The sequence below is a fragment of the Ips typographus genome, linkage group LG1 (assembly GCF_016097725.1).
Source record: "Ips typographus isolate SLU linkage group LG1, UJ_Ityp_2.0, whole genome shotgun sequence".
NCBI classification, from domain to species: domain Eukaryota; kingdom Metazoa; phylum Arthropoda; class Insecta; order Coleoptera; family Curculionidae; genus Ips; species Ips typographus.
In genome coordinates, this window is record NC_138422.1 from 7,096,501 (window position 1) to 7,107,850 (window position 11,350).

General features: G+C 32.4%; 1 protein-coding gene across 1 annotated transcript in view; it reads right to left on the bottom strand.

Annotated features, from left to right (window-relative positions):
* Positions 1–8,311, bottom strand: part of LOC145739279 (calpain-7-like) — a 9,283-nt gene extending 972 nt beyond the window's left edge. The window contains exons 1-9 of the mRNA XM_081994774.1: positions 7,736–8,311; positions 6,218–6,438; positions 4,518–4,684; positions 4,351–4,460; positions 3,995–4,287; positions 3,750–3,940; positions 3,447–3,677; positions 1,690–1,931; positions 1,428–1,633 (exon numbers count right to left, since the gene is read on the bottom strand). Of these exons, the coding sequence (XP_081850900.1) occupies positions 1,428–1,633; positions 1,690–1,931; positions 3,447–3,677; positions 3,750–3,940; positions 3,995–4,287; positions 4,351–4,460; positions 4,518–4,684; positions 6,218–6,438; positions 7,736–7,974 (1,900 nt within the window). The 5' untranslated portion in view covers positions 7,975–8,311. The remainder of the gene's footprint in view (positions 1–1,427; positions 1,634–1,689; positions 1,932–3,446; positions 3,678–3,749; positions 3,941–3,994; positions 4,288–4,350; positions 4,461–4,517; positions 4,685–6,217; positions 6,439–7,735) is intronic.
* Positions 8,312–11,350: the final 3,039 nt, after the last annotated feature.

An 11,350-nucleotide genomic window follows, 5' to 3' on the forward strand; every position in this document is an offset into this window, starting at 1 on the left:
AAATATGCGTGCAACGATTTAACCGGAAGTAGATATCAACTGCTGCTTATTTTAAGTGGGACACCCTGTATATTTTTTCATTTTTGTATTCTACGTCAAATTCTAGACATATTTCGTGTATAAACATCACATACCTATCTATATCCGTTTCTGATATATTTATTATATTATGTGAAATTTGATATTTTCAGTCTCCAAAACATTTTTAATTTATACATATCAGGACAGGTTTTTTTCTTGGTTTTTGTGTTTTGTCATGTTAGACAAGGTATGTTCTAGGAATGGGTGCAGAAAGGTCAAAATATATAATACAGTGTGGTCAAAAAATCAGTTCCAAAAAAGGACAGAAAGTCTGTCTGATTCTCTGTTCAAAATGAAAGAAGCTTGTATTACCCCACTTATTATGAAGGTTAAAGTAGTAGTTGTCAAACTTTATTTATTTTATTTATGTTTATATTTCAATGGTAGATGTATAGAAAAAAATATTGTATTATCATTTTTTTTTATAATATAATTTAGACCTTTTCAATTTTATTAATAATACTAATTTAATGCCCTTGTAATGCCTACTTATTCTTAGTAATGTTGCCAATTCCCAAGTAATGCCCACAAATTCCTACAGTTTGTACACCATAATGTCTCAGTGGTTTATCCCTCGATGCCGATGGAATTGACCAACTAGCGCCTGATTTCACGGTTTCTACAGAAATTATCTTTGGAATAAAAAAAGTATAGCCTTGCACTCAGGCAATGGAATTTTGGACGAGTAATTTTGACGTTTTAAACTCACGCCATACCTTCACAAACCGAAAAAATGTCAATTTTCCAGGCAGGCTCCTTTTGTTTGAAAATTACATTCAAATCAACGTTGCCAAAGCCAAAACTCTTGATTCAGTCATTTTGAAAACGTCGAAAAGTTCAAGAAGCTTTTAATTTGTGTGGTTGGAAAAACGTGGACCACTTTGACGAACTGAACTAGCTATGATACTTAATGACAGGTTTATAGTCACCTGACAGCTGTTAAAACATTAAACAGTGCCGTGAAACTGTAAAATGTCAAATATGATGTCTCTTGGATGAATCACGCTGCAAATCGTTATTCGTAACCCTGTGCAGTTAAATTTGGCAGTTGTGATGTGAAATGAGAGTTAAGACATTAAATTTGATCGTTATAACACTTCATAGAGTGGCTTATAGTCAGGTAACACTTGTGGATAACTTTTAAACCTTATTTTGCAGTGAAATGAAACTATCATATGCAAAACAGTTGCGCGTTCTATTTGCACCTCAACAAAGTTCCAAATTTGACATTTGTAAGGCTGATAACCGATTGCACTGACATAATTAAGGGCATCTTAGGCTACATTCAGTAGAAATAGTCCATTCAAGTCAAAGTTTCAAAAATTTTTGTTCTGAACGTTACTTACATGGATAATACACTTTTCGTCCGTTCTTATAGACAAAAACAGTGATAAACTCCTTGTTGTTTCGGAAATCTTCAATATCCGTGATGTGTCGACTTAGTAAAATCCATATCGCTCCTGACGTCTCAGGTCCAACGCTCAAAGAATATTGAGGATTTGCCGCGACTGTGTATAAATCTTTAACTGGTCCAGTGCCTGCATGCCACATTCTGGAAGAATTTACTTGATTCGATACTGCCTAGTTTATGTGTCGGCTAATGCTTACTGATGAATGCAATAAGTGAACTTAAACAGTTCAGGATTCCAATTCATGTAAAACACATCGAAAAACTTGAGGACACTTTCGTAGTCAATCCAAAATACTCCGTTGTCAAATTCGGCTGCGCTGTGTGGGTCGTAGTTTAATAAACGTTGCAGTTCGGGAGTCCAGTGTGTTAAATCCAGTTCGGAATAGTTACCGCGCCATCGTAAATGAGACCATGGATTTTTCAGTTTTAGTAACCGAACCTTAAATATTTCTTTAATTACAACAAATGTTCGTTTATGCTACCAACTCAAAATTGCTACAATTCAAGTAGAACTTGCTACATTTCAACTGACTCATCTATAAATGATCATATAATTTCAAAATTTAAATTTCTAAACAATGCCTCTAAGTAGCCTGACAAAATTATAAAAGTGTTTGGTTGTCTAAGATTTGTTTACGTGCTGTCTGCACAATTTTACGGAAAAGAGAAGAACAAACGTACTTGTAGAGGCCAACACTTCTATAAAATGTAAATGAAACAAGTATGTACAAAAGATCATAATTTTTCTTCAGTTATGAAAAAACTCAGGTAAGAGTAAAATGACACAGAAACAGGATGGTACATCGTTTTGAATGTGATGTTTGCTTCTTTACTTCTCACATTCAAAACGATGTACCTGTCTATTGTATTGTTGAGTCATCCTGTTTTTGTGTCATTTTACCCATAGCCGTTAATTAGCTAATAAGCTGCGCGCAACGTCAACCGGAATAGTGCTTTTTGGGTAATTTTTGAGGACCATGCATTTCGAAACGAATCAACGGATTTTAATGGAGTTTGGACTATTATTGAGTTAGATTTATTGGCTTTTTGCTGATAACAAAAAAACATTTTCTTTAATGCATTATAACTGCCTTATACAAGGTGTGAATAAAGCGCGTACAAAAAAGTGAAATTTTCAAGTAGCCCCCAATTAACCAAAATGTTTTTTTGGAGGTAATTGATTCATCCAAAAAATGCGACATAGCAGTTTAGTGCATTCAATTACAAGTTTTTCACATCAGCATATAAAGCCAATAAGTCAAGCCCAATTAATGAGAGTCGAAACCGCATTAAAATCTATTAATTCGTTTCGAAATGACAAGGTTTTAAAAATGACACTTATCCAGTTGAGGTGGTGCGCAGTTTAGATAGAATCTGAAAAAAGCTTGTCAAGTCAGCTCATATGCTGTCATTTGACACAACCTATTTTAACACAATCTCTTTCATCTCACAGGCTTCTCCTAAATTACCAGGAAGTATTATTGAATAAAATAAAAGACCATGGCAAAGGTGAACGTCAAAACAAATGGCCCAAAGTGTGGTTTAATTATCATTTGACGTCACGATGACGTGATTTAACAAAACAATATATTGGCCAATCGTCAAATTACGTCATCGTGACGTCAAATATAACGTTCAGTTACTTTAATTATTCATAGCAACTGTGATTTAGAAAATTCGAATCAGAGCAAAAATCTATCAAGTGATCAAAAATATACAGGATGTTCTATTAATAATCTATCTATTTTATATTCTTTTCACTTTTGCCACGGTTTTTCATTTTATTCAGTAATCTTTAGGAAAAACCCTATAACTTTGTTATTAACAGTTTGTCTAAATACACGGTTAATAATGTGCTCAAACCTAAAAAGGTTCTCTAAATTTGATTGGCTTATTGCAATGAAGGAAATAATCACTATAAAACTACTGTCATTAGCTGAATTTCAAAACTTACGTCATTGACAGTTCGAACATCCATAACGGCATAAGCATGAGTGGCAACCAAACCGCTACGATCCGCCTCCAAATCAGATAGTTCACCAGTTGCGACCGATACTAAAACGTCACCTTTTGCTAGTCTTCCTTCAAGATTGGCAAACAAGGCATCCTTGTTAAAGTCAGATTCGCCTAACCTAATTCCCACTCGCTCTGGAATCCACCCAGTTAAAGCATGCAAATCAATATTCTACAATCATCAGCAGCAATTAAACAAAATGTATATTTTATTGTCAGACATTTTGTTTCTGAAAAATCTTACGCTGTTGCTTCCAGGAAAATCGTAGCCCCCCATTACTTTCATGTAAGCTTTTTCCAGTAACGAAACCCAAAATTCATTCTTGTTGCTCGAGTATGAACACAAAAGCCTGCCGTATTTGTCTATCGGTAGGTAATCGTCTATTATAATTTTGCGAGGAATTCCGTTAACGTGTAATTTTATCATGTACTTTCCTATAATTTTAGGTTTTAAGCAATGCTAAAAATAAAATATTTACATAATAATACCAAAAGGATTGTAGAGAGGCTTTCGGTCCTTGGACTGTGGATATATAATAGCGGTGACCAATTTCTTTCCAAATCTAGCCTCATAATTGGCGCTAACAGCCAAACTTGCCACAAACGAACAGTCCGAAATTACAGTCTGTTTGATATGGAGGTAGTTAGGAAAAGAGCCGTGCACTATACACGGATCAGAACTAATTTCCTGCAGTCGAGCAAACTTTAAAAAATCCTTTTTCTGTTTTGGTGCTAGTAACAAGTAGCCATCTTTATCAGTGAATGGAATTGAATATTGAAATCTAAAAATATATTCAATAAATAGTATACTTGTTTGCTATTTAATATTCAATTTCTTTTAATACCTTTCACCTAAATCGATCTGCATAAAAGGCACATAATCCCGTTTGTTAATTTTTGAGGTATGAAGTAGAACAGCTTTTTCTGTATCACTGTAAGTGTCTTGTCCGGAAACCTGTCAATTTTAATTTACTCGCTATTCTGCGCTTTTTAATGTATGTTATAAATTTACTTGTAAATGAGCGCTGGTGCCTCTATGCAATGCTGGTCTAGTCGATCTTGAGGTTGTAGGCTTTTGATTTGTAATGTTCGTCGGAGTGTCAGGGGAATTTTTTATGGCATTTACAGATGTACCAGGTGTTGTAGCTGTAGAAGATTCAGTTGAGTCTTTCTTTATACCTGAGATTAATGTTGTTTTAGGATTTAGTCAAATTCTAGAAATCAAATCAAATTACTAAATAGTCAACTTACATTATTCCTATAAAACCTGAGTCAAGAAGAAATGTCAATTTAACTACAGAGTTTTTGATTAACGTTTGTCTATTAGCATAGTTTCCTAATTTTGAAATAAAGCTAAAAACGCTAAATAAGAAACTTGTAGATTTTTAGTTTACTTTATTTCTAGATAGCCTATTACAATACAGGATATTAATATACAAAATTTAATAGCAAAAATCGAACATCATTTTTCAACTGTTTGTAAAGCTTCCTAGTTTTTGGCACTTTGGATATTTAACTGTTTTCGAGATATGACGTTACAAAAATAAAATTTTCACATTTTGCAGTGTCTTTAGCTCTTAAACAGCAACAAAACCGCTTGCTTGTTACTATCTTAACGTTTTGAGATTTATCGCCTGGTAACATTTTTAATTTTGACACAAACACTTTCTAATGATAAAAAAGGTGGCACCTGTCAAACTTTTCGACCATGACCATGACTCTGCAAGAGTCCTAAAACGTCAAGATAGCAAGCATGACATTTTGATGTATTTGCTTTAAAAATCCATCTTTTAAACGGGAGTATCTTAAAAGCAGGTGAATATAGACATAAAATGTACATGAAATTGTTGTGAGTACTTAAAAATATAATATACTCTACAGTGAGTTCCATTCAAAACAAGCAACTTGCTGAACTTTATTAAGTTGCCAAATTTTAAAAACTTTTTTAAGTTTTACTTATAACAAACTGTAGTTAGGTCTTTTTTGTAAAATGAAAAAAAGAAGTTAAGGAGGTAGTCAAAAATCTGCTATAAATTACAGATTGTACCAGATTTTATGTGACAGCTGCTATACAAGTTGTTTGGCAAAATAAGCTTTTGGCTGCCATCATCGGTAATACTATATGCTCTGGATTTCAGATTTTAGTGTTATAATTAAAAAAGGGAAAACAAAATATGTACTTATGCAATTTACAATTTATCTTTGGATCTTGAATGGAGCTAATCATATCATTTTGACAGCATTATGGTCTATTAAACATTAGGTTAAATTGATAATTATTTAGATACATTTCTTTTTGTTGCACCTTTTTTTTTGGAAATAACCCACAAACCACTTTCTTGATTTGCAACGTTTGCACTAAAATTTCTTAAATCAGGATCAATGACCAGGTTGTCCATTTTGAAAAAAATTGGGATCCCATTTAAGAATTCAAAATATTCAAATAAGTTGTCAATTTACATATTTTGATTCAGCCTGTATTAAGTATTGATTGAATTATAACAAAACAATAACTTGTATACCAGCTGTCATATAAAATAGAATCTTTTGGTGAGTGTATAATATCACAGGCATAATAAAACTATGTTTTACCTACTTTTGCAACAGTCAATAATGACATTTTCTCCTGGCTTGCCCTGTATATATTTAACACAAAATAGCAGTAGAACAAATAAAAAATTAATACAGTAATAATCTTAATTTTTAACTTACCTTTTAATGTCTCCGCTCTATCTAAAGCTTGCAAAGCAATTCTTCTCAATTCACCTTGCATCAACTCAGGATATTTAGTTACATACTCAACTGCTTTGGCGTATAATTGAATAGCATCATCTTTGTCACCTTGTTCATCTTCCTCTATTGCTTGTTGCAACAAAAAATAGCATTGTTTTATGATTATTGCTTTTTCATGTTGTTCTTTATCCTCATTGATCCTATAACAATTTTTACACAGTTAGTTATTATTATACAGTTTGTATGAAAATTGTTTATCATATTCACCAAAAAAATAACAAAAAACAAAGGAAAAAAATAAATAAAAAATTTGAGAAAAAATATAATAAGAGACCAAAATTGATAAAAAAATTGTTTTTGACACAGTCTAGTTACTGGCTAAGTAGTCAGAAACTGGTCTAATTACAGCTAACAAGCATATTAGTACATGCAAATGAATAGTTGGGATGGTTTATATTCATAGTCTTACAAAGTGCTACTAGTGCAAGCATCATAAACAATAACATCTTAACTGATATCAAATAAATTAAAGGCTACTCTCAACCCTACAAACTTGGATAAGTAATAGTAGTCTACATCTGCAGTATTTACATAAATTACACCACCTGTTCTTAGTTTGTGGTTGGTCAAAAAAAGCAGCAAGCCAGAAGCTGGTTTTTTTGATCAAACACATACTATGGTATACTCTCTGTACTGGAATTTATGCCAATCAATGCTGCACATGTAGACTTAGCAGAATCAAATTAATCAACTAATTCTTTTATTTACTATAGTTGTGCAACAGACTGGTCTCATATGCAAAGCTTGGTATAAAATTATGTAAACTGTGCGCCATCTCAACCCAGATCATAATTTTTTTGGGTCATTTTTAAAAGCTGGCTATTTCAACACAAAACAATAGATTCTGATGGGTTTTGGACTATAATTGAGCTTGATTTATTGGCTATAGGGTGAGAAAAACTTTGATTTTAATGCACTATAACTGACCTATACAAGGTGGGAAAGAAGCATGTGCAAACATTTTCAAGTAGTCTTTAATTAACCATAATTTTTTGTTGTTTTAGTTTAACATAAGAAACTGTTGCTAAATCAATATTTTGTCAAGAATTTGAGACCAACTGTCTTGACCAATAGAACCATACAGGGTGTCTAAAGACTGTTAAAGTAGGAGAAAAACTTGTGCAAAAAGAAAACAATTTTAAGTTTCACAGCCTGTGAGGTTTTATCAAACATGGGGCTTGTCCTAAAAAGTACTCAGATTATGTAACAGATAGTAATTAAATTAGAATGACAGATATAAAGCTACAGATTAAGAAGTTAATTAAGCTAATTAAGAAACACCTAAAGATGTACCAACATACCTAGATAGAAAAAACAGAGATTAACCTACTGAAAATCCTTTAAATAGGAAAGCTGCTTTGCTTTGAATGCATCAATTTAAAAAACAGTTTCTTGGAAATAAAGCTGTACTTAGGACTAAAATAACTCATAACAAACCTGGGCGTTTCTGGTGTAGTATTCTTGGTCAACACTTGAGCTCTTTCCCTATATTCCTTGCTTTTACTTCGAAGAGAATCACCTTTATCTGCTGCCACATTCTGAGCTGCCTGGTCAAGCCATTTTGCTGCTATTTCATAGTAATACGCCGAAGGATTAACCTGACCCTCTTGATCAAATTTAACAGCAATTTTAGCAGCATTAATTGCATTCTCAATAGTTTGGTCTATAGATGTCATAGCTTAATATATTTTCTATAATATGAGCTAATTTTTTTTTAATCTACTAACACCTTGATTAAATAGCCTATTAAATTATAAGTACATGGGTGTTTCTGCCTCTGAATCATCTTTGTTTTTAGATGTTGTTGATATCATTTTGTGTTTAAACAATTATCCACTTTTCCACTGCAGTAAAAATTACAATATAAAAGTATAGTTATGTGGCAATCACTAATTATATATTTTTATAACAATTTTAGTGTGACATTTAAGTTAGGTCACATAATAAAGAATTTGTAGATGATATTTATATTTGCAAACAAAATAAACAACAAATCACTGCCACTGTCACTGTTGCACAAAAATTGAGGTTATATCTTGTATGAGTTGTCAATAACACAGTCTTCTATTCTTCTCATACAAAAATGGTTTTCAAAAGAAGAAAAGAAGTGCCTGTGGTTTTTCGTAGATAGAGAGGAGGGAAGGAAACTTTTGCGTGTTTCCCTGACACTTTCAAGTCGAAACTTAAGTTTAGGTTTGAATGTGACATATCAGGTGCAAATTAACACAGTTTGAACTAAACTAAACTGTTCTTAAACTGAACTTGGCCAATGTTGAAAAAACGGACTTATGTCTGTTTTCCTTCCTGTTTTAAGTATTACTTAAGGTAGGATGAGGTTTGAATGTAAGAAATCAGATGAAAAAAAAAACACAGTCTAAACTAAACTTTTCTAAGCAGTCGTTAAACTCCACTTTGCCAATGCTGGGGAAACGGACATTAGAAACCTATAAAGTTTCAAATTTCAAATCATTGTAAAAAGAGCCCCTATTATTTACATTTTGCCTAAAATCTATTCTATTTTCACATAAAACAACGTTGAAAAAATCCTACTTCACACCGTCGTATTTTAAACCGAGTTTAAGTTTAGTTTGGTTTTGAATGAGACATGTGAATGACGTAACAAGTCAAAAAATCATCAAAAAGCATGGCTTAAAGTAAGACGGTTCAAATTGGGATTGAAAAACGCTTTTTGTTCAGTTATATGAAATATATGTTTTTCAGAGAAGTAAAACTCTTGTCTAAATAAACAACGACGGATCTCCGTTATGTTACTTTTTTCCAATACTAAAATGCATAAAAATATGTACCTGTTTGTAATGGTAGATATCAATAAAACTAGTAATAATTAATGTGCGTTTATTTCTCTCTGTTTAATACAAATAAAAAAAGATAGAAATATACCAAATCGGGAAAAAGCGAATTAGAGAGAGATGGACTCTTCCTATCAAATCCATCAAAGTTAAGAAACAATAGACTGATATCGGCTTTGATCGTTGAATATCAGGAGTTTCATTGGTTGGTCATTCAGGTTGTTGAAGACCAAACTACCAAATTTCACACAATAAACACGAAATGTTTGAAACGTTTCCGTGTTTACATTATCACTTTTGACGCAGCCAAAGTTTGACCGGTGTTCCGGATTGTCACCGCTTGACAGCTGATTAACTTCGTCTTTTAAGTTGAGGTGTTGAATGGATTTGATTCATTGTAAATTGTAAGTTTGTATCATTTGCTTTATCGCATAATAAAGTAGATGTTTTTATTCTTTAATTGAACACTAACTGAAACTTGATCGGCTTATACATTGCCTCCAAACATAAGCCAAAATGCAATGTTTTGATGCCAACTGTCAGTGAGGATGACAATCAGAAGAATTATTTTGTTTACGTTCAAGATTAGCTGTAATTGGTCTATTTCATATCGCACGCTGAAGATTGTCTGTGATTGGTCTATTTCATATAGCACGTTGAAAATTGCCTGTGATTGGTCTATTTCATATCGCACAGTTGCGGAAAGACTAGGATTCTGTATTCGTTCAACCGTTGGCAATTGCCTACTTATCCGTTCTCTAAACTGTTAAGGAATGAACCAATATCCCTGTAGGAGTGGAAAAAAATAATAAATTAAACTTTTAGTAATCATAGAGAATGGCCTGCAAAAGAACAAATAATAAAGCCATAAACTAATAGTTCATAGAGATTACGACACATACGATTTAGCAGACTGACCCATGTCACTTATAAGAAAGTTTTTGCCATCTTTGTCCACTGATTTCTAATGGTTCTCTCTTCTTACTATCATAGCCAATAGCAACTCTTATAGTTATTTACGTCAGACTATCAGCAAAATAAGTAATTTAAATATAATTAGAAAACATAAAGTTTCGTAAATTGTGAACAAGTTTTATTTTTGATTGATTGAAATTTGCACTTATTCAATTTTTTCACTTATACTCATTTAATTTTTTTTCGAATTTTTAGCAATTAGGTTTTCAGACTTTTTTTTTTTAATCAATATTTCCACCGATTTTTCCTCTTTTCTTCAATATTCTTTAAAGGTCACCGACTTTCCTATATAGGTAAAACCAACATAGAACACACTGTATATATAAATTTCGGTTGAAAAAGATGAAAGAAATGTGAAACAAAACCGTCTTGTCTAAGAGACATCCGGAAAACCTTTTTCTTTGAGAGTATTCCAGCTGAACTGGTTTAATTGGGTCATTTTGCAAAATGCCAGTAGATTCTGTTCATATGTTTCTTTCATTTCAAAGAAATCTTTACATGCAGTAGTAACTAACTAATGGAGAAATGAAATAAATAAATAAATAACTTCAAATATTAAGATAGTTATAGTTATATAATATATTGTATAGTATTATTACGACGATTCCACTCATCATCATAAAATTTAGTACCAACAAGTCTCGTGCAGTTTTTCCATACAAATTTCCCTCGTCCTAAAAGATTCGTGAAATTATGGAAATCATAAAACTTATCGGTAATTTTAGAGCCTTCGTGGTATTACCGCCGAAAAGGACATTTAATTATTTTCTCTTTTACCTTGTATAGCTTTGTTCATTTCGTGTTACCTCCATCATGGTAATGGATCGTTTACCTTTTCGAAGGTCGTAATTCAACTGTATGTGAAAGAGAGAGACATACGTCACGTTTTGAAGAATGAGCGAAAAATCCAATTGTCTAAATAACCGCGAATCTTCTTTGTTATACAGGGTGTCCGTTTTTCGAGCTCCACCATCGGAAACTCGGATATTTGAAGATATACGAGGAACGGTTATTGGGGCAAAGCAGTCCAATTTGGAGTTCAATAAATCGCAGCTTTAAAAACTAAAAAACGCTGAAACCTTAACAAAAATAAAATTTTATTTGATCTTTTGCTATGACCTATAATCATTTTTTTTTCTTTACAACATGGCAATATTATATTTGAGATTCCACCTTTAGGTTTTTAGTTACTTATTCATTATCTTGAATGTTTCTGGACATCATCTCATTCACATTTTAGAATTGCACTCGTTCTGATTACGATGAT